Genomic DNA, 23572 nt, shown 5'->3' on the forward strand with positions numbered 1-23572 from the left:
CGAGTCTCAACTGCGATATGAAGTGCATGGCTCTGGCTTCTGCACCCTGTGGCATTCATTCTAGCTGCACTAATCGAGCCTTGTGCAAAATTGCAACAGCCTTGATCACAGGTTGTGCAGAATCAGGGCAGCGAATGGCCTATGCACTATCATTTTAAGACTACCTGCATCAAACCTCTGCTCTAATACCCTACTACCACCTTCTGCAATCTTATAGACAGAATCTCATGATGTGTACACGTAGAAATCATTAGATATTATAAATGGAAGTACGAAATAACAACGAAAGTCAAATATTAATTTGTTTTTAATATGCAGGTACACAGTGTAAAAACCATGACATAAAACAATGTTTTGACTGTAAATTACATTTCATTTCAATGTTAATATTAAACATTATTTTAAAAATACGCTTTAAAAAACTAGATATTCATAATCGGATGCAAGAAGAGGCCAAGAAAAACGATTTGCAAAGTAAAAAAAAAAATTCACTTTTAAATATGAAAAAGGCGATTTCATGCATTTTTTTCAAAGATTTGAAAGAATGCGAGAACTTCCGATGCAAATACTAAAATAGGCATTGTATTGTTTACCGTACAGTACAATCATTAAACACTTGGCATAGCCATCCAAAATTGCATGTAATTTATTTATTTTCCAAAAATGCTGCATATTATTTCATTTAAATATTAGCTAAGGCTTTGAAAACTAAGAGCTACTAAGTAATATTACAAATACAGGAAGATTTACCATTCAACCATTTACACTCTACACATTTATATGTATCTTAAAAGAAACATAAATGCCCATGCACAATGACTGGATAAGCAAACTATAAGCTTTGTGTTCATGTAATTTACAAAATACTGCACTAATAATAGTGTAGCAGAATCATAAAAATAAAATGTAATTACAGATCTGGGCATTAACAAGGCAATGCTGAGCAAGTGTATCATAGCATTTCATACAACCCAGGAGCAGTTGAAAAAAGGTGAAATCATCATGTTACAACAGCCGTCCAATGCTTCCCTGGTATAATTTCCACCGATGATAATATTTTCAGGATCAGTGACTTCAGTGCTGAAAAGACAACATATACAGACGTCAATGGATTAAACATCAAAAGGCCAACAGAATAATGACCCAATTCAGCTTAAAAACGTTTAAATTAACACAGCTGAACAGCTCAATTTCGTGTAGTTTAAGAGGTGCTCTAACAATACATTTGGGGCTATAAACAAGTCTATTTATCTGCTGTAACATGAATGATATTACACCATGATCGTGGCGGTGCGTTGAGGCATTTATCCAGCAGTAGATTGACAAGGGGCTGTAAATATTTAAAAATATATATAAATACAAGTGGGTTGGATATATCACAGTCGAGTGATGAGGTTAGCTTCCCAGGTGAGGCGAAACTCTGGAAATGTTACGTGAGGCGAGTCATTTCAAATGCATATTTAAATGTAATCTTTAATTTCGGAGAAGGCAACCGAAATAAAAAAAAACACAAAGCCTGCTGCTATCTCCAGAATTGTAAAGCACCACGCAAGGGAGAACTCCACCCTTAAAATGAATATCCAATACAAATGAGTATGCCACAGTCATTATGGAGTCTATTACTTTAGAGATACATGTACAGCCCTTGCAACTGCTGGCATCTCGCCACTGTGGGCGCCGTGGTGGCGGGGTGTTAACTCGCTCCGCCTGCTATACAGCAGGATATGGTTTCGATCCCGACCCTGACGCCTGTATATGCAGTATGGAATTTGCATGTCTCTCTCCCCGTGATCGCGTGGATTTTTCTCTGGTTTCTCCGTTTTTTTCCCCCTTAACATTTAGAAACGTGCGTTTAGAGTATTTGGCTGCTATAAATTTCCACGTCATATGCCACTTCGTTGTGCTGTCATTTGTGGCCAGGTAGCTTCTAAAAAAAGAGCTAGCCAACTCAGTGGGTTTTAGCTAGTAAAATATATAAAATAGTTTTAAGATAGTTTAACAGAAGGGGCTCTCGTAGAGGGACTCAAGAGAAACGCCTCTCGAGGTAAATTTTCCCTAATTTCTCCACAACCTGCCAGATGTTTATGAAAGGGCAAGAATATACCCTCACTCTATCCCACTGCACAAGTGACTTGCCGATTGCCTAAAAGAGGTATACCCATTTATACTGCTGGGTGGACAGAGGTGGGAAGATGATTTAAGCCACTCACACAGTTGCAACTACCTCGGCGGGACGATAAGCCTCTATCCAGTGTGAAAACCATTACACCAGGGCAGCATCACACAGGGAGTCTATTAAAGGACGTTTATTGCATGGCAAGTGCCTCAGGAATGGCAGGCAGATGGGGAGGTAGAGGGGGGACAACAAATAAATTTTATCTCCCCACTAAAAGTCTCTGGGAGTATTGGGTTAGAAGCCAATTGACGTCATTCCAACAGTAACGTAAACAATATGTATTGTTGTGAATGCATACTGTGTAATGATAAGATAATGTGTATAGAATATATTCAATTGTTATAAAATGTAACAAAAATGAATTAAGCCACATCTCAATTTTATTTTTGTTTAGCCACCTCCCGTTCTTTCACCTCAGCTACAGCTCCCCATGCACAAGACATCACTGCTACTGAATATTTGCAGACTCAGCCTGAGCCCCAGCCCGACCTCAACTCCCTTATTCCCTTATGCATCTTAACCCTCCCACCGCTGTAGCACAAGCAGTCACCTGCCCCCCCCCCCCCCCCCTAGAAAATGGGGGTGTGGCCAGGGCCAGATTAAGGCAGAGGGCTTTAGGGGCCTCACAGTACCTGTAGCCAAGGGGCCTACACAATCTTAATCTGCTCCTGGGTGTGGCCCATGCTCCCATGGCCTCTCCGTATGCCTGTCACCCTTTATCACAAAGTCCACAGCACAGCTTTACGATACCTCTTCACAAGCGTAGCACAAACACAAACTGGACCGAGACTGGACGAACACATGATTCTCAGCCATACCGATTGAAAAGGTCATTGCAGCAGGTGACAATGATTGAGGAGTTGGTTGGAACTTCTCCGCCGCTGAATGCGTCACCCAGAATGACGAGGCACGTTGGTTGCGGCGTATATAAAATGCCTGATAATAACAAAAATCAAGAATATTACAGTAGTACAATTTAAAGGTGAATCAGAATGTCTCGTGGCTAAATAAAATAACTGCAAGTATGAAATGTTCAGACTGCAATTGTACATCACCTGCAATGCAAGCAGTCATGAAGCAAGCCACGGTACCAGATATTAATGCACGGACTGCGCATTTAGCAATATCACTCCTTCTGTGTGGGGCCATGGAAGCTGAAAAGTCATAAAATTACATTATTATTCTTATCTGCTGTATTAGATAGTGAGATTTCAATATATATATAATCTAATACTCACACAGGCCACCAATCATAATCCCAATGGAACCGAGGTTGGCGAACCCACAGAGGGCATAGGTTGCGATGGCCTCTGAGCGTACCTGTAATGAGAGATAAAAATCCAGTTTCAGTCTGGGCTAACATCAATGGCAAATAGTAAAATGAAGTCAATTCATTTTTCGTTAACATGTTGCACTTTCTGGCACCAATATGCCACCCATAGTGCCATTACATCACTAAACGTGACAATAAACAATAAAAATCAAAGCAAGTTGTGGCTGTGAATTGGATAGGAAAAATGCCATAAACAGTGGGTTCTCAACCCTAAAAAAAATGTGTGGGCCGCCATGCTCCATTTATTTATATTTTTCCATTCAAACTACTCATTGTTGACCAATATTAGCAAATAAGCAGATTCAGTCAATATCCTGCTGTGCTTAACATCCGTACATTAAACCTAAATCGTAAAGGAAAAAAATGTGTTTTGTGAATAAAACCACAGAATGTGCTACAGTTCCGCGGACAACTTTCCACAGCCTTGTGGACAGCAGTGATCCCTGGACCAGGGCTGGGAAACACCAAGTCGAAATATCCTACATCAAAATGTTTATACTTTGTATGGATCAAGGTCTGTATTGTTTATTTTCTAGTGGGGGGGGGGGGGGTATTAATTAATTCTAAAATAGTTCTACTTTGTATTTTTTCTTTTTTTTAGAAAACAAAAATGGCATTCTCATTGCACAATCCACGCTTAGTTTATATGGAGGTTGATTTCTTAATTGCGGGGCTTGAACCACTCGACGGAGTGTGATGTCAACAAAGCTTAAAGGTTATAACAGAAGGTAAACAGCCAAATGGGGTTACTCTATTTCTTAGCTAAGGACAGCACTGCTTTGCCAACAACATCATAAACTTACGCTCATGTACTGCTTCACTCCGTCCACGTACTCGGGAGAACCGTCTGTTCGCGCTTTAATGAGCAGGGAGAGCCGCTCATAGGCCACAAACTCGTTGAAGAACGTTTTCACTCCGAGGAGTTCTGCTACCATGAAGGCGTCAGCCCAGTCCACACCCATCATGAACGCCAGCGGCATGAACACATACGAGCAGATGAGCTGGACACAAACACAAACAGGGAAGAGGGAGTCACGTGGGGTGGTAAACGAGGCTTTGGTCGCATCTTTAGCTCGGCAAATTGTTTGATCACGCCACTGTTGGTGGAATGGCCTCCACCATAGGGTGCCCCTTTAAAGGGCATGTAGCGAACTCTTCCATGCTGGCGGGCGTCTTGAAAGAGGCAGGTGTACTCACGTTGATCTGTTCATTGACTAATTATATTATCGGGTACCTATTTATATTGCTGAGTGGACATAGGTGTCAGAGGGATTTAAGAAACTTTCAACATTGTTTCCACTGCCATGCTGGAAGATCAAACCAGTGACCTCTGGATTGAGAATCCAGTGTGCTGACCATTTTGGCACCAACTAAAGATAATTACATGAACACATTAAATGAGCATAGCAGAGGAGTATGGGGTTAGTTAGGCAGTCAAATATAACATCATGGTAAATATACAGTGAGGGAAAAATGTATTTGATCCCCTGCTGATTTTGTATGTCTGCCCACTGACAAAGAAATTATCAGTCTATAATTTTAATGGTAGGTTTATTTGAACAGTGAGAGACAGAATATCAACAACAAAATCCATAAAAATGCATCCACTGAATTATATAATTAGCTGCACAATATTGAGATGTGCATATAAACAAATCAGTCCTGGCAGACATTACTTTACGACCAGAAAATAGCGGCTTTAATTTGGAAAGATTGCCAAGGTTTTAAGTATCCATTCACAGATGGATAGCAGTCTTTGAAACAGGCTATGAAAATTGCATGATTATTGATGAACATGTAGATGCCTTTTTTCAGTCCACTGTGGATAAGACCCTCCCCACACTATGCAGGTCGTAGGGGTTATTTTACCACACTTCCCCATGCTGGTCAGTGCAGATTGGTGAAAGCAGGCAGCAAAGATGTGGAAGAATACAAGTACAGTGCAACAATAGATTTAGCTGCGCTGCCCTCTCCCGCCTATCGCAGCCTCCCAAACACTGACAAGCCGTTTGTCCATGGTGGTCACCCATCTATTAGCACTCTTCAGGATCAACCCAGCTTAACTTCCACAACGTACTAAGATCGGATGCATTCTGGATGATTCGGTGACATGTGACTATTGGTATTACACCTGAAATGCAAGTTCAAATCCAGGCTTGGTCTTAGGAGTGGAAAATCAGGGCAGCCGCTAAGGGCGCACAGCTGTAAGAGTTGCGGAGTGCCAATGGGGGAAAAACACAGAAAACCAAAGACCCGGAGAGGCACAGACGTAGACAGAGAACTAGACCACCCCCTTCCCACCAGGCTTGCTGGCAACTGCTAGGGGCCCAACACATTTTGTTTGCCCACGGCACTATCTATGTGAAGCAAATCAGTAAACCAGGACTGGCAAAGGGCTAAGTAAGGTAAGTGTCATGACAATTTATGCCTGGAGGTCAATAGGCCTAATATAAATTTACGAACTCTGAACCACGCGCCACGTAACTTCGCATGGCAAGTGGCCAACTCACAGACAAAGCAAAAGGCGAAATAACCTGCAGCTGAATATCAAATGGCCAACTCACAGACAAAGCGAAATGACCTGCAGCTGAATATCAAATGGCCAACTCACAGACAAAGCGAAATGACCTGCAGCTGAATATCAAATGGCCAACTCACAGACAAAACAAAATGACCTGCAGCTGAATATCAAATGGTTGCTCTATATGGGCTATAGCATAGAGGAAGGTGGAGAAGGTACCTCGAAGCTGAGATCCGGATAGTTGAACATGCCACCAAGCCAGGACAGGATAGCATTGATGAAGGCCAGCAGGGCCAAAAACGCAATGAGGTTTGCTGCAATGTTGGCGACCAGGGGAATGGAAGCAGATGCACCATGAGAAGCTGCCTCCACAAGGTTGCTCTCCGTGCTGTCAGTAGTACGGAAAAAACAACTCGGCATCAGTGCACATAACAGAGACAGTAGTCGTAGACAACACATGAAGTGCCCACTGGCATTCAACATACAGTGTTGAGGTTTACATTCTCTCAGGGAACGTAACCGATTCAGGAACTGGTTTGAGACTAATAATATGCGGTTGTGATTTTAGAAATAAGCCTCCATACATTTCGAGTGTAATTGATTGCTGCTGCATTTACATTGCCTTCGACGTTTAAGTTCACATACGTATGCCTATACGAACATAAATGAATTAAATGCCAGTGACATGCATTTGTCCAGGTCTGCTGTTTATTGCAGTCCGTTCGATGTTGCTTCCTTATTCAACACAGAATATTGCTCTGCAGCAGAGTTTTTAAACTCCAGTCCTCGCGACCCACCAGTGTTCAGCTTCCCATATTTACCAACTATCAGGTGCGTGCCGTGCGCAGTGGCTTAGTTTGGACATAAATATAAAATATTTAGGAGCACGAAAGTGTGACCTGTGTGGGGGGTTATGAGGACTCGAGTTGAGAAACACTATTCAGCAACTTAGGTGGCCCCAGAATATCAAAACCAACCCAGAGATTAAACAAATACTGCTGGGTGGATCCTATAGGTCTCAAGAGCCAAAAGGCTGGTGGACTTCAAAAATGCGTTATTGTACATGGATATCGAACGAAATTCCACAAATATATGTTTCTGTTTTTATATATGCGCGACACGACTCTTCAGCTAATGCCCCCTATCACATTTGGTTGGAAACAAATGGCAATCACAGGATAACAAACCATGCAAACTATGTTAAATGCCTGAACTGGACTTGTGAAGGCCATCTCTAAATACAGTGCGATGACGTTAAAGGTAAAATGATGAAGACAGAGAGTGGAGGTAAAACACTTCCTCAAACACATTACCCCTTTTCAAGCTTCAAGCTACCCTTGACTTTAAACTTGGATTTCTGGGTTTCAGGCCAAAAGACCTTAGATATAGCGAGAGCTGCAGGTGCTGACATTACGGAGGCTGTCAGCAGATGGGCAGCCGGCACCTAGGGAACGGCATTGAGCACACACACGCACCCCCGTGTCATCAACATAATGAATATGACAAATGGTCAAACGGTTTGAGAATTACATAGTAAGTGTATACACCCTCAAAAAATGAAGTGCCACCGTCGTACTACATGGAATTACCGTGAGCGTCAATGAGTTTGATTTAATTAATGTCTAGGCTTTCTTTTACTCCTTCATTCAGAACTTTCAATGTGACATGAAATGGACTACACATTTTCATTCAAATACGAATCAGCGAGTTTCGTTGAGATCTTGATGATTGTGAAAGCGTGTTCTCACGAGAGTATAATTTACAAAAGAGCACTTCACAGCCACAGCCATTTGTCAATCTACTGGTGGATCATGGCCTCCCGCCCGCTGTGTCGGGCATGGGGTGTGTTGGACTATACTTCACCATCCGGGTCACTACAGACTGGTGAATGGGGCACGCCAGATCGGTTCAGATATCAAGATGGCGTTGTTCACCATGGCCAGGAATTCAACGTGGGTGTCCAGAGAGTACAAAAGTCTAGCAAAGGCTAACAAATATTTATCTGTGTGAGAGAATACTACACATGTAAGTGTACTTCACACCCTAGGCCTTGGGTTCAGAAAAACGTATGGGATTAAAGTCCATTCTGTGTACAGAATGTGCTTCAGATAATAGCGTGGATTGTGTGTGCAGTTTGTTCTCTTGAGTGTCAAACCAAAGCCGTTTATTATCAAAGCAGACAGGTTGTATCCTGAATGGTGTCCCACAGATATATGTGAGAGCCGACAGGCTAAAAATCATAGACATATAAATAGTACATTTGTCAACATGGATTTTAGGGTTTTTTTACCTGAGGATGCTTGACACGTTTTTAAAACGAGACATGATATGTAATTGCTAGATGATGCTGTGGGAAATGTTCTTTACTTACCGGTGAGCTGAAACTATAATAGGCGTTTAAATTTTGATTTAAAGCTTTCGTGACTGCAGTAATTCATATTCTTAGTTTTTTCGGTAAAGTCACGTTGAAGAGAAACAACAAAATAACAAAATATATATAAAACAATAAAAAATTTCTCACGACGTTTCGACCATAACTCAAACGGTCATCATCAGGTGTGTCGGTTTTGGTCGAAACGTCGTGAGAATTTTTTATTGTTTTATATATATTTTGTTATTTTGTTGTTTCTCTTCAACGTGACTTTACCGAAAAAACTAAGAATATAATAGGCGTGTTCAAAGATTGTACACGTAACAATTTAATTTGTTTGGCTGTGTCAGGTGGTAGAGGGTTACGTGGCAAACACCTGGCCAGATCGCGACGTGTCCTTACCAAAACATCTATTAAGAATTATAATGATGGCAGCAAAGTCCTTCGGGTGAAGGTAAATTAGAATCTGTGAATGTTGTTTTGTCATACTCAACCCTATGCCGCTGCCCCCTCACTCACATCCATAACACAGAAACATCTCTCAGCTTTAAAATCCTCGCTGCCGCCATAGCTGACAGTTAATGGGGTTATTTGCAGTGACCCATGAAGTAACAAGAATGGGTTTTGAACACACAGGATTTCTACGATGTATATCGAATTAGATTTTTGCTGTTTCAGTCACTATACAGCAGTCAGTTAAACACAAATAATAAAAACACGAATATGTTAAATCGCTTGTTTTCCTGAGAGGGAAAAAAGAGCTGTAAAGTGTTTCATTTAATTTTGATTCGTGCCAAATTTAAAGTTATCTTTATTCATGTGCAGGATATCAGGGCTTATCCTTCGTCTAGTTAGTTATATGTTGGGGTAAACGCTGTGAGCAATCACCTATGAAGACCATAATAATGCAAGAGAGGGCAGTGTTGGCCAGCACCACTCACAGCCGCCTTTGTCTCTCAATAGCTGATGTTTAGGCACTACATCAGGTACTCATTTTAGGCGTGTTCAACAAAGAGAAGGCCAAGAACAAATTCAGATATCACTGATACTACGTTTATAATGTCACCAGGAATTTAAATTATGCCACAAGGTTCATAAGACAGTGTGCTAACCGCTGTGCCACCACTCCCCACAATGTATCTCACACCTACCTGTGAGCAGCACTTGCGTCATGACGTCATTGATTGGCTCGCTCGTGTAATGCGAGTGGCCTCATGGTGTATGGATTCTGCCAGCCAACAAAGCATTCTGCCACACCCTTACATTTCCAAAGTGTGCCTAGAGTTGTCACCTCCGAGGTTAAAAAACCGGCACATATTATAGAAAGAAGAATGTCTTACAATACCAGAAGAGGGAACATCTACAAATGCATTGTCTTGGGTTGTGTATTATTATGCAACTGACAAAAATCTGGACGATGGCCTCGTAAGAGAACATCCTGGGAAACCCAGGACGCCATAAGTGTGCCGTGGCAGATATCTGTCGTGTACACAAATCACAGCCCATGTCCATGCATTCCCAATCTGCAGGTCTTAATTTTTTGCCAGTAAATGACAATACAGCAAGTAAGTTACTGGCTAACCCATCTATACAATGTTTTTAATGTTCGTCTCTCATGTGGATGGGTTTTCTCCGGGAGTTTATATATGTACAGTATATCCTACCGCACACAGGACAACTCAGTAAGGAAATGGTTGCAGATCCTTTAGGAGGACCATCGTGAAAAATATTTTTGAAGCCCTTTGAGACTTTTCTGAGTGAACAAAGTGAAATAAATTTCCGTGTTAATGTCTCTTCACTTACGCCAAAGGAGATGTACGCACCAAGGACACTCCCAGCAATCGTGGCAAAACCACTGGTCATGACCGAATGAATCTCGGACAGCGTTAGGTCAGCGAGGTACGGGCGAATCAACAGTGGAGACTCCGTCTGCGGAAAGGAAGCAATGCTGGGTGTGCGTCAACATGCCAAAGAGCTTTCACAACTACAAAGTGTAACATTCACAGTGCATGAAGGCTCAGGGAACTCCGTAACGTACCTGCCCTACAAAGATGTTCCCCGCTGCCACCAGGGATTCCGTCGGAGACGTTCCCATTGTGATCTGCATGACCCAGCCCACCTGCCGAGCAGCCACGATGTCAGAAATCGCTCGGCTAAGGAACCCCACCGGTCCTATCGGCTCTCGAGACCAGAAAATGTAATTTGGCTGCAGAAGAATATGCCACACTGCCAGGTGTTTGCACAATGGTGTTTGGTGGAACGCAGTATAACATTGCCACAAATAATTAGCTCGTGCTAAATATTGTGTTGTGTTTGCTTCAACCATAGTTGAATATAATTTAAGGCATTTGCGCAAGTTTGAATCAGAACCATGTGGAAACGTAAATGAGTTTTGTCACTGAGAAAATGCTGCTATTGGTAATGGATGCCAACCTGTGCTTGATATTATAAAAAAAAACACTTACACATAGGTAATAACATCACAAAAAAACATCATACTACCAGGCATGGGACATTAAGAGTCATCGCAATGCTAAACCTCAACAGGTGTATTTAATCTCCTGGCGAAGTAAAACATACTGAGCGACTTAACGACTATACAGAGCATTGGAAGAAACGGATAAGTGGCAGTGAATGTTATTAAATGAAGACATCTGAAATAATACCCTTTTACTATAATATTTTAACTAGACCCATCTTTAAAGAGATAACGAATCGTCGTTGTTTTATTTTTTGACGTGAGGAGGAGTTTCTTTGGCAGCTCCACCTGCAACCATGATTCACACTCTCGCTTTAAACGTAATGCAAAGGTGGCCACTTATTTATCAGCTCACAAGTGTACTGCACGAGTTAGCAGTTGTACTTTCATAAACCAGGGTCATTGCAATATCCCCCCTCCCCCCCCCCCCCCCCGTCGGCACGGGACCCTGGTTTCGTGTTCGACGTGTAGCTTTGCTGCCTCCTGACCAAATGCCCACTCTGGGGTGTCCCAGCTCCGTAGTGTGACATTGCTGAAGGGGTGGGGGAGGGGAGCATGCAAAAGACTCACGGGAGGCTTGGGTGAGAACTGCACCTTCAACGTTGCACGAACTTCTTGGTTTGTTTAATCAAAATGTTTTGCACGCTTAAAGATAATGATTAACGAGAGGATCTGGGGTTTTTTTTCCACAACCGTGCAGTGTTGCTCTCGATATGACCCCACAAATGCATGTTGAGAGGAAATGCTGGGACCCCCATCACTGATGTAATCACGAGGGTTAATCACTGTACCAACACTTTTTAACTCGGATATCAGGATTTAGAAGGGGCTTGAGCCTTCAACAAAGAGGGGGGTGGGGGCTCAGCCACCTCCAGACCCCCCCCCCCACCCGATACTACGGGGTTTGTACAACAATGGGCACCTTGAGGATGAGCCACTGCATGAAGCCAATGTAGTAGAGCATGGACATGATCATGCTGAAGAAGATGACAATGGGCAGCACCTGACACGCACATGGGATAGGGAGCAGAGCAATATCACCAGTGGATTCAAGGGCGCGCAACTGTTGCATGTTGTTGTTGGCGTTACCTCACGTAGGTGTGCAGATGCAATGATATTATGCTTGAATTGGCCCAGTTGCATCATTAATCTAGTCTGGATTTGGTTGTGAATGTTTTTGGTGTGGCGCAGTGGTTTGTGCCTTGCGCCATGAGCTCGACGACCTGAGTTTGATTCCCGACTCCAGCTAACCTCAGAGGTGAGTGATATTTTAACTTGTCCTATGCCCCCCCCCCCTCCACTATCTTCACTAACCTGCACTGACCGGCATGGTGAAGTATGGTCAAACGACCCCCAAGAGAAATACAGAGTGTAAGGCCTTCATCCAACAGTGGATTGACAAAGCACTGCAATTGTTATTTTCTTTATAAAATTACTTCATGTTTAAATGTTCCTTGCACAAAATGCACAAGGCTAATCCTACGTGTTGAAATAACGCTTACAACTTGCAATTTAGTAAGGATAATGAAAGTTTTTTTTTTAAACATATGTTCTCGGTTGTACGGTATTTAAGTTCATTATAATAGTACCGAAGATGACTCACCAGATTAGTTTCAGAATTTTTGCATCTGATCTCTGCTAAATGTAGGCTGCAGGAAAATTGCTCAAGTCAACTTTGGCGTGACACATTCATTACGGGTGACCACTCATGAGCAAACCCAGGAATGAAATGCCAGGAGAGATAAATAAATAAAGAGTTCAACGAACATGTGCGGAGGCCTTCCAATGAACAATGGTTGACACATTACAGGAGAACAAGTCCATACAGAATTTGAATCACGTTCATATAATTGTGATGATAATATTCTACTTCTTCTTTCGTACGGCTGATGCAGATGCAGAGCATCAACTACAATTTCACATTCAGGTGGTCAAGCCAGACAACCGCGTCTGGAGTAGCGGAGTGTATCGCTGCGATGTCTCTGTATTTGTAATACTGGATGACGGTGATGATGACTTAAGCAATGCTGGCAATAACATCAGCACACAATGGCCTTATTTTGTGAAACCTCTTATTTATTTGTAATATCAAATGAGTAAACTAAGTTTTGAGCCTGTAATATCAAGTGTATGGTTAGTGCTATATTTTGTTTTTATTAAAATATAGCCACACCACAACGTATATGCACTAATTCTATCATAGTGCATAGTATCCCCAACAGCAGAGGTTTGTTAACTGCAGCATTTTAGTATTATGCTTCCAAAAATAATTTCAAAGGTTAAAATATGAGCTGACAGAACAATTGTCCTCTAAGATAACCCACAATGCATAGCTAAATGGTGTCATGGTTGCTGCATTACCTTAAACGCAAAGAAATGATCAGTGTATAAGTCGCCAAACACAAATTTAGATCCAGCATCAGCGTAATCTAGAAAAGTCTTAGACATGTACACATGAGAGAGAGAGAGCACAAACACGCACAGATTAATAATTATAAATGCCTCATCACTACGAATAATTATATACTTAGCCCTGTGTTAGAGATAACTCTGGCTTATCAGTTACGAATACAGTCCATACAAATGTAAGATAATTTTAACCACGATAAGAAATAGGTACTATTTTTACATATGATTATGTGTAACCAGCTCACGCCCCTCTTCCATAAACCTTAAGTTATTCATCTTCAGCACCCGCAGTCTTAAACATACAACTGATGAATAAATCTCCAGATCTAAAAATACACATACTGAGATGTAATTAACACGTTATTAGTGGTGAGATATGGCATCTAATCTGGTTTCAACCACCGGTTATTAAACCAGATTGTCAGTAAAAAAAACATTATGTTAACTTTTGTTTTTAACTTAATCTGGCTTGATCCAGCTTTGAACTTTTTTACGTTTGATTGATATGCTAGGAAAAAACAATATTTACGGGGCATTAAAACGTGTATCATTAGTGTGAATAAAGAGGTAAATTAAAGTTACTTCGTAAGTAGTTCTGTAATATCACCTTCCAGAGCCATCCTCTGGCACAGGGTAAACTACTGTGCAGAACGAATAGCTCCAGAATTCTGATTGGGAATGAATGTGTATTATAACACGATACGATTAGCATTATTATAATAGGGGGGGGGGGAGTATGTAAAAACGTAGCTAGTTGAGGTATAAAGTAGAACTGTTTGCGAGCATGCTCGTAAATGTACGGGAGTCCGATATAATTGCATTTCACATTACCTGCACTTGACTTCCCAGCCATTCGAAGGCATCCAGGCCCGCTTCAGTGCGGAGAATGATAATGCCAAAGACCCACTGAATTCCCACGCCCCATATGACAGGCCTCCACTTAACCTGCAAAACAAAGCATACACGAGGAGGGGAGAGGAGGTGAGGTGAGGCTCGGGATGGTCAATGGGTCTAATAATTTCTGCTGAACCTACATGCGAATTCATCCCATGCTATGCTAGGGCTAGACCGGTATGTGAAGGACCTTTTTGATTAATGTGTTTGCCAGCAAAGTTTGGGCAAATGGAGTTGTGTATTCCGGGAAGCACCCGAGGCACTAAGATAAAGGTTCTAAGCTGTTCGCATTACATATTTGAAAAGGCAAATTGCACATATTGTATAAGAAGTACAAACATTTCAGTAATCTTTAATTGCCTCCCTTTAAATAAGGTTGCCATTTACAAACCGAAAGCTACTTAAAATTCTTGTGTATAATTGACCTTTGGTCTTTGTTATCAGTTAATCATTACAAAGACAAACTACTTAACACTCTGAACTTAAGAGGCTGGGACCGAATCGGACTTAAGACTTGGTCACCATGGAACATTTGCAGCATGATTGATGTGAATAATCTCTGTAAAGTCAGGACCAATCATAATATACAATAATTACATGTGAACTGGACCTGGCATTTCAAACGGTGATGGGTGGCCCCTCCACCAACTCACGCTGAACAGCAGTCAACCGCACGCGGGGAGGCCTTTAACTAGCAAAGGGCTGTAAATTAATATATTCATGAGCAGAATGTTTAAGTATGGCTTCTAAGATAATCTGAAATGCTATATATTACAGTATATACACAACCCACTGCGTAATATTACTCCATACTGTATTCCTACTCGAAAACCCAAACATTTCATTTTTCGGAATGCAAAATTGCTATCTAGTGATTATTAAATAACGAAACGCAGTTTCTAAAAACATGGCATGTAGCCATAGACAAGAAAATCATAGTGCCATCGAACCTCGCTGTTATCTTTTTTTAAAAGGTTGCACATTTTCCAAAATAGCTTTTCCCACCTTTAAACTTCACCTCTGAAAATGACCCACCATCTACCTGCCTATCACTTGCCTTTCACAGCAAGCCTTGCAATATGAAACGCTGGAACTGGCTGGAAGCAAGTGAGATAATAAGAGAGACGTGGCAGTCCAAATGTCATCTCTTTCTGTGCTACAGAAAGATATGTCAAACACTGTGCTAACATTTAATACACAAATTCTGTCATTTTCCCGTAAGTTTAATGTCACTGCTGTAACCCAGCACAGCTTGCTATGAGTTGAGTTGATTAAGGCAAAGGTGTTTTCAATGGTCCTGTTATCAGCCATCAATAGTATTATCACCAAGTCTTAGTTTAACTCAGTCGGTTTCTTAGGTCACACACGTAAAAAAAAGTGCCACGTCAGACTGCCCAATTTAGTGCTGCCGCTCTCGTGTGCAGTAGAGAAGGTGTGCGTGGTATTCCATCAGGATGTTACATTGTATGCATTTACCCGAAGAGAAAGACTTTTTAACAAGGTCGCACCAAAATGTATCTTTGCAATCATCACCACGAAATTGCACGTTATTAAAAGTATTCATACGACTGTGTTGAAACGTATGCAAGATGTTAATCGTGCACTGTGTACCCTGGTGGGGTGCTTGGAACAGATGAACATGATAAGAATGAGCATGATTAATCCTCCGAAGGGAATCAGCTGATTTAATCCTTGCTTGGCGGTATCCAGAGCGAGCCACAGGACAATAGCAATCAGCACTGCAGCGTAGACAAACCTAGGTTGGACAAACAGATCGCTTTGCCTTCACGTCCGAGGTACCAGCTGCAAGTGTTCGTGTGCGTAATTCACTCTCTCGTCCTAGGGACGATCATTCATTAACACGGCCACGGTACATTGTGTTGCTCAGAAACTGGATATGGGACAGGTGACACAAACAACATGCAGTCTTTTTGTCCTTCAGCAAATGGTGAATCTCAACTCAGTGCGCCGGTGGATTAAGCGGGATTCCACAAATTAATGGGGAACTCGATAACGACGCGTTATTCATTTGGACGGTGGCCTCAGGAATGTACCGATTAACAGAACTAAATGTAAATTGCGTAAGGGTTACCTTGCTTTGTTTTGTTTCTGCAACATATTTTATGACTGCCGTTATACACACACCCAGCTAAGGTGCTTTTTTATTTTACCAGCCTTAAGTGGCACATTGGCCACCTCCGTATGTGTTTGTGTTGTGGTGATGCACATTTACGCCAATATATTTTTAAGAGAGCAACAACTCGACCAGCGTGCACATGTAACCAAAATCCACACTCCTGGCATGACCTTAATGAGAAGAAGACCATTTATGGGATGAGAACAAGCGTGTTTTTTTCTTTCTCCGAGTCCTCCGGTTTTTCCCCTCCACATTTAGAAACATGCGTTTGGATCGTTTAGATTATTTGGCTGCTATAAATTTCCACATGATAAGCTACTTCGTTGAGCTATCATTTGTGGCCAGGTCAACTTCTGAAAAATAATCCTATAGCTCAGTGGGCTTTACCTGGTAAAATAAAATAAAAATTCGTTTTAGTTCTATATTTTTTCAGTGGTTTTCTTACTTTTCCTATACTTTGCACTCCTATCGTGTTTATTGTTTGTTGATGTAACGTTCTGATGACCCGCCCCTACTGGACATCTGTAAAAAAAGAGCTTTATTGCTCATCATATTCCTCCAGTATAACTACATATTCTGATCCTGATTCACTCGGCCCATCTGGCGTGCCCATATCATTATGTGCTCACTCCACTCTATTTCAATGCTGCCACAAGGACAAACATGGACATGCAATAAGTTCTGGTATCTTCTGGAGGTGTTTGTTAGTGTCCTCAATACCTCTTGTTCAAAGCCCATTTAATACAGGTCCAACCACAAGGAGACGTTTTGTGAAATTATATCATCTGTGGGATATAAATAACTCCGAATGCAATTGTTGGTTCCTATGAGCACCATTATAAAGGTTTCAAGCAACTATGTAGTTTTTTACATTTTAATTTAATTATAAAATTTTGTAACAATACCAATTATTTCCTTGATCAGTTTCGAATACTTATATCATTATTTGCTTCGACGTACATTTGGCATGGGATTGCAAATACCTCTTAAACAGTCTAAACAACTCATTCTGCAAATAGTTGCGGTTAGATATTTATATATTTTAAAAAGAAAAATGTGTGAATGTGTGTCTGTTCGAAATGTTTAGCATACTTCCCAACATACAACAAACTTGAAATTTGGCATGTGGGTAGCTTCCAGACTGTACACAATGCAACAAAAAGTATAAAAATAGACTTTTATATTGGGGGGGGGGGGGGGGAGCAATAATGGATATATTTTGTTTGCATGGCAAGTAAGCGGTGACGTCACATCTCTGATGTCCCCGCATGCGGTAGCGTCACGCAGTGTGCCTGCTGACGTCATCCCCCCCCCCCACCCTCCGCGTAGGCCGTGTATTGACCCAAGACAAGAATCCAAGTCTTGGGCGAAGCCGGGTAGTGAAGCTAGTCATCAATACATATATGCACATATAAACATTGTAGGTAATGTTTACACTCATATGTAATGTAACAGCAGCTGCATTTAAGCCACGTGCAAACATCCTAATTGGGCATGTAACGATGTATCAGTTCATTGATTAAAGTAAAATCTTGCACTTATGACACAAGCACTGATTTATGCATGTAAGATTCAACAGATGTTGATGTTACATTTCAGCTAATAAAACAAACACAACTATGTGAACGAGATGGAATAATAATAGACGATCCAAATGATATGGGGTTTTTTTTTTTTTACAAAAATGCATGTGATCCCAAATCATGACAGTTTTTTGTATTACTGTGGGATTAAATTGTTACGTGCCTATTTTAATGAACTGAACAAAAATGGGAACCTATCCCCTCCAACATCGTTTTTGAGACTTACCCTGATCAATATCCACTTCCTTACCATTGTATGATGTTCCAGTGCTTGTTGAAGTATCTGATAGCTGGTTGCAGAGCCTTGGCAATTTTACCCTCATACTTGGCCATGAGAGTGTCCCACACGATAAAGAAAATGCCCAGACATGTGAGCACCAGCAAGGCCAAGGAGGCATTAAAGTTGATAATGCAAGCGGCAATCACCAGAGCCAGGAGCCCTAGAGAATAATTAATACACATCATTGTTTAGGATGTCTGTCAGTCGATCTATTGTACCTTTCCATTGCCTTAATGCAAGCACATTCATATTTTCAGTAAAAGGTCGGTGAATAATGTATAATATTATCATCTGCATAAACATGGTATTGTTATTTGCATGGAACAGGGTTCCATCATTACTGTATATAACAAGCCTGACTGCTGATGAGACGAAAAAGATCAAAACCAGGCCAGAGTTTGCTTGTTTGAACAAATGCTGCTTGATAATATTGGTCGTGAAAGCCAATAGGCTAATGGCATTTTGTTTTATATGTATGTGTGGAGTAAGAACAGAGATCTGCTTATATACATACCTATTAGGACATTTTTCAAGATAATAAAATTCAGTAGTATATAAACAATATCGCAATATCATTGAGAGCTGACTGAAATAAATGTGTGTGTTAATGAACACCTCTGGTTATTAATTTTGTTGTTACTTTAATCCTGCCACTGAGGCCAATTCCACAAATATTCCACTTCAACAATCTGGCTTCCCGGGTCACAATTCTCAAAATTTAAATAATGCTCAGTGAGTGCCTTGTCGTGCAAAGTGTCCATGATATGCGTGTGTGTAATAGTGCTCGAACAATGTGTCCCCTTCGTTATTCAATGCATCACATCGATAAGGCGGTGGTGATTAGAGTTTTGAAATCAAATAATCGTTTTCCAATTCGAGTTTTTGAAAAAGTGTTCCTTTTTATGTTTTTGATGAAACCATGAATTACTGCAATGACTCAAAATAAACTCACCCCCCCCTTTGAATTTGGTAGCAATATAAACAAAGTATTGACAAAATTCAGCCTGCCGTTCTCTCTTCCAGCTCCTTCCCACCAGCTCATTTGGATTGAGAGCAGAGCACAGCCTCGAGGTAAGTCCATTTATAAATGCGCAACTCTCATAACCTCGGCTATTATGTATATATGTAGAACTTATTTCGCACCATATGTAGGTGCGGGGAAGGACAACCAACTGAACACAAAAAGCAGTTCGAAAGAGATGAGTTTTCAATCTAGATTTAAAAGTGCATGGCTCCAGTGGCTTCATCATATCAGAAGAGCGTTCCAGACCGCCGCAGAGGAGCATCTGGAGGTGCGCGATGCGCCCGCCGTCTTTTTCCGATTATGAGTGTGATGGGAGTGCGATGTGTCTACTGTTTCTGTAATTTCCTGTTTGTACTTTCCCCGTACTATACATGTCTCCTTTATACCTTCTTTTGTTCATTATAACCTCTTCTGCACTTTTTTATCATATGGTTCAATACATTTTAACGCGCTTAAAAAATCTATACGGAATTTGTTTATTATATTTTTGACTAGATGCAAGATATTCGTTTACATTCGCTCAATCACGCTCATGAACAAATTAACTGTCATTTAAATTCGGAAATATGTTCACAGGAATCTTAACCACCACATGTGATCACAGGGATCACAGAATGTGCTCAGCTATTCATTCGCAGAAGTCTTAAACTGAGGCTGAGAAGTCAGCTCAAACTTACCTGCAGAAAGCACACCGAGACCAACCCAATGGTAAATGTTCTCATGTTTCTTGAAATGCTTGCGTATTTTATTTCTGGATTTGTCAAGTTTCCTGAAAGGTCATAAACGACAGACATTCCATTGAAACCACCTGTTTAAAGTGTATAAAGTGCACTACAGTTTTACTCATTTATTTATTTATTTTACTAACCCGGTTTAAATGTGGTGGAAAAAGAAATGGCTATTAAAACATTACCTTTTTTAAAATAAGGATGCAAAATATTACGTACTTTTCTATGGTGGTGAGTGGTGGAACCATAGTTAGGGCACTGTACTATGGACCCATCGATCTGAGTTAAATGTCCAGCTACGGCTAACGTAAGTGGTGAGTGATATCTGAGCCAGTACTGGGCCCCCTGCCTTCACCAATCTACACTGACTAGCAAGGATAAGTATGGTCAAACAACCTCCACAAACGATACGAAGTGGGCAGGCCTTCAGTCAGCAATGGGTTGACAAACGGATGTAATTGTAAGAACTGTGTTTTTGCAACATTTTATATACTTAACATTGTAAATAAAAGCAGGTGGTAACATTTGAATGTGGCAATTCGTTCGGTCCAACATCAATATGGGAGAGGAGTATTGAGATGGTATTTGTTTTAATATACATTATATACACATCTTAATACATTAATCATTCATCGTGAATTAGTTCATTTAAAAAATAAGAAATATAATACTTCATAACGAAGTATTACTGTCTACGTTGTTACATGCTGGGGGGAAAAAACACCACACTTATTATAACCCTGGCATTCCATTATATTAGGTAACCGGAATGCATTTGGCTAATTCGTGCCCACGATCATTATTATTGCGCAATGTGGGCACAGTGGTGTCATACTGTGGCGTGGGAGATTTGTGTGTGTGCGAGACTCCCACCTTGCCCAGGCTGCAGTGGCAACAAATTCTTCTTCGTCGGTGTCTTTTACGTGCACGGATACATGTCCCTACCCAAAACAAACGTCACGCAAATGGACAAAGGCACATATCCCCCCGTATAGCCTTAACAGACAGTAAGAGGCAAGTGCTGTTAGCGATCACCTTTGAAAGGCCGGCACGGCACACGAGGGGGTGGGTGGCCAACACCTCGCCCAGACCGCCTTTGTCTACCCAGTGGCGATGTTTACTACACATCGCAACCAGGTACTCATTTGAGGCTGTGTCGATCTAGGGGAGGACCAGGACCGGTTCAAATAATCGTCACTGGTGTTGGCCGTGAGCGGGAATCGAACTCGGATCACCGGGTTCATGGCACAGTGCGCTAACCACTGCACTACCGCTCCCCCACACACACATGCACGTATTTGCTCATAACCAAGTGTTAGTGCGTATGTATGTTGAACTTCTTTCGCCTCGTACGTAGCCATCCCTGCTCACCGGTGGTGTGGCACGCCCGTGTCGAAACGGTGGCTCTCCCACTTGTAAGATATGTCAACAATGACACTGGTATTGCACTCAAACACCAGCGTTAATGTTTAGTCTTGTGAAGTCCCATTCAAACACTGGTGTTTATTCGTTCGGTTATAATACCAAACAGAGACGTAGGGGCGTCCATAAATGACGTCACGCGATTTTGGACGATCTTTACTCCCCCCCTTTCGTCATACGACGTCACAAAAAGTCAGACCCCCCCCCCCTTAAATATGACGTCACAAAGATCTGCCCCCCCCAAAAAATAAAATAAAAACATGCTTCAAGTCGCTTTAAACTATTGTCATTTTAGTGCGTATTTAATGTGGCACTGCACTCTGATGATGTAGGAGAAAACATTTACTACAAAGTCTATTTAATTAAGTAGAACGTGTTGTCTATATTTATTTAAAGTTGCGCATTTTGATGTGACGTCACATTTCTCAAACCACCCCCCCCCCTCGTCACACATCGTCACAAATGTCTGACCCCCCCTAGGTGCGTGACGTCATATGTGGACGGCCCCATAGATGCCCCGCAATGCCTTTAACAGACTGTTAAGGGCAAGTGCTCTTTGCAAGCACCAATGAAAGCCAGCACTGCCCACGATGTGGTGGGTGGCGGACACCACGCCCGGCCGCCTTTGTCTCCCCAATGATGTATACACCCCGCACCAGGTACTCGTTTAAGGCTGAGTCGACCTAGAGGAGATCCAAGGCCGGTTCAAATATTCGCCACTCATTGGTCATGAGTGGAGACCGAACTGGGGTCGCCCGGTTTGTAGCGCAGTGCGCTGACACCACACACATCACATTAACCCACACATTTTGGGACCAAGTGTACAAATGTAGTTCAACTAGCCCCGTACATTATCCAGATTGAAACTTTTTTCCTACCTGTAAAAAAAAGTTATGAGAACGTATTAAAGCTAAAAAAATGGGCAAAGACGCAACCTTGAAATTCATTTCTCACGCCACTGCCGTGCTTATTTTGGCCTACCCAGGGGCGGAGCCAGGGGGGTGACAGGGTAGACAATTGTCACCCCCGAATTTTTTTTAAAAAAATCGAAAATCTGAAACATTCTGCGTTATAAGTGTACGACACTCGGTCTGGCGGACTCCGTGCAACTGCATTGTCAGAGTGTGTCGCCAACCGATGGCGTCTGGTTCAACAGCCTGGACTCTCTCTAAATCATTCTTGATATTAACATTTGTTGAATGTCACCCCGGGCTGAAAATCCTGGCTCTGCCCCTGTGCCTACCCCCTCCACACTGACCAAGACGTCTTGACAGAGGTGTGAGTACCCACCACTTTACTCCACCTCACGTGACCTGCCGATCAACTTCGCTGTGGGTTGATACACATTGATACTTTTGGGGGGGGGGGGGCAGAGGATGCTTAAACATTGTCCATCGTTACAACTGCCTCGTCAGAAGATTGCAAATTCCAGCGTTGCTAAACCATTAGACCGAGGCGCAGCATTCTAGAAAGACAAAAAAAAACTTATAAACTTAGGAAAACGAGAGATTTTAAAAAAGTACTGCAAGCGGGAAAGAGCAAACAAAGTCCAAAGCACCGCGTGCGTGCGTTCTGACCACAAAAGTGCACGCCTCGCTTGCTGTACCTTGCTGTCCGCGACCTCCTCCTCCTCCTCCTCGCCCGGCTTTCTGCGTCTGTCTACGTTTTCGTATTCAGGCAGGTAGGCTTCGTTGTCCACGCCGATCGAAGTCGCCTCTCCATTGGCGTTGTCGGATGTCATCTCCATGCCCGCCGAGCGACAACTTGCGACGTTCCTCAGGCAGCAGGTGCCGAGTGTGGTTTGCCTGTGTGCGTGGGTGTCACCATCACCGACAAGCAAGCATCACTCCCCCCCCCTGCCCGCCCGCCCCACCGTCCACTGGCTGAAATCAGTCGCGCCTTCGCTCCGCGGGGTCGTGAACCTCATGTTGGTTGCGTTTACGACGATGTGGGCCGCATACAGTGAGGGAAAAAAGTATTTGATCCCCTGTTGATTTTGTACGTTTGCCCACTGACAAAGAAATGATCAGTCGATAATTTTAATTGTAGGTTAATTTGAACAGTGAGAGACAGAATAACAACAAAAAAATCCAGAAAAACGCATGTCAAAAATGTTATAAATTGATTTGCATTTTAATGAGGGAAATAAGTATTTGACCCCTCTGCAAAACATGACTTAGTACTTGGCGGCAAAACCCTTGTTGGCAATCACAGA

At 42.0% G+C, this 23572-nt stretch overlaps 1 protein-coding gene across 1 annotated transcript; it reads right to left on the bottom strand.

Annotated features, from left to right (window-relative positions):
• Positions 1-289: 289 nt before the first annotated feature.
• On the bottom strand, positions 290-23177 carry SLC28A3 (solute carrier family 28 member 3). The gene is made up of 17 exons (XM_032953283.2): positions 22964-23177; positions 20809-20876; positions 19885-19976; positions 18154-18343; positions 15795-15939; positions 14121-14234; positions 13242-13319; positions 11803-11883; positions 10440-10520; positions 10205-10330; positions 7344-7474; positions 6250-6418; positions 4313-4510; positions 3415-3496; positions 3232-3330; positions 2995-3112; positions 290-1080 (listed from the first exon to the last, which is right to left on the bottom strand). The coding sequence occupies exons 1-17, from the start codon at positions 23102-23104 to the stop codon at positions 963-965; spliced, it is 2031 nt and encodes a 676-aa protein (XP_032809174.2). The 5' UTR covers positions 23105-23177; the 3' UTR covers positions 290-962.
• Between the last annotated feature and the right edge of the window lie 395 nt (positions 23178-23572).

Source organism: Petromyzon marinus, chromosome 13 (genome assembly GCF_048934315.1).
Source record: "Petromyzon marinus isolate PM22_M1 ecotype Great Lakes invasive population chromosome 13, UKy_Petmar_22M1.pri1.0, whole genome shotgun sequence".
Taxonomy (NCBI): domain Eukaryota; kingdom Metazoa; phylum Chordata; class Hyperoartia; order Petromyzontiformes; family Petromyzontidae; genus Petromyzon; species Petromyzon marinus.

Excerpts from the sequence above, each read along its gene's own strand:
- SLC28A3 (XM_032953283.2), bottom strand. The coding sequence starts at position 23,104 with ATGGAGATGACATCCGACAACGCCAATGGAGAGGCGACTTCGATCGGC. Across the intron at positions 11,884-13,241 it reads ATCATTTCTTTGCGTTTAAG|GTGCTGCCCATTGTCATCTT; the intron begins GTAATGCAGCAA and ends TGTGCGTGTCAG. Across the intron at positions 7,475-10,204 it reads GTGCGTACATCTCCTTTGGC|GTGCCGGCTGCCCATCTGCT; the intron begins GTAAGTGAAGAG and ends GCCGTTCCCTAG.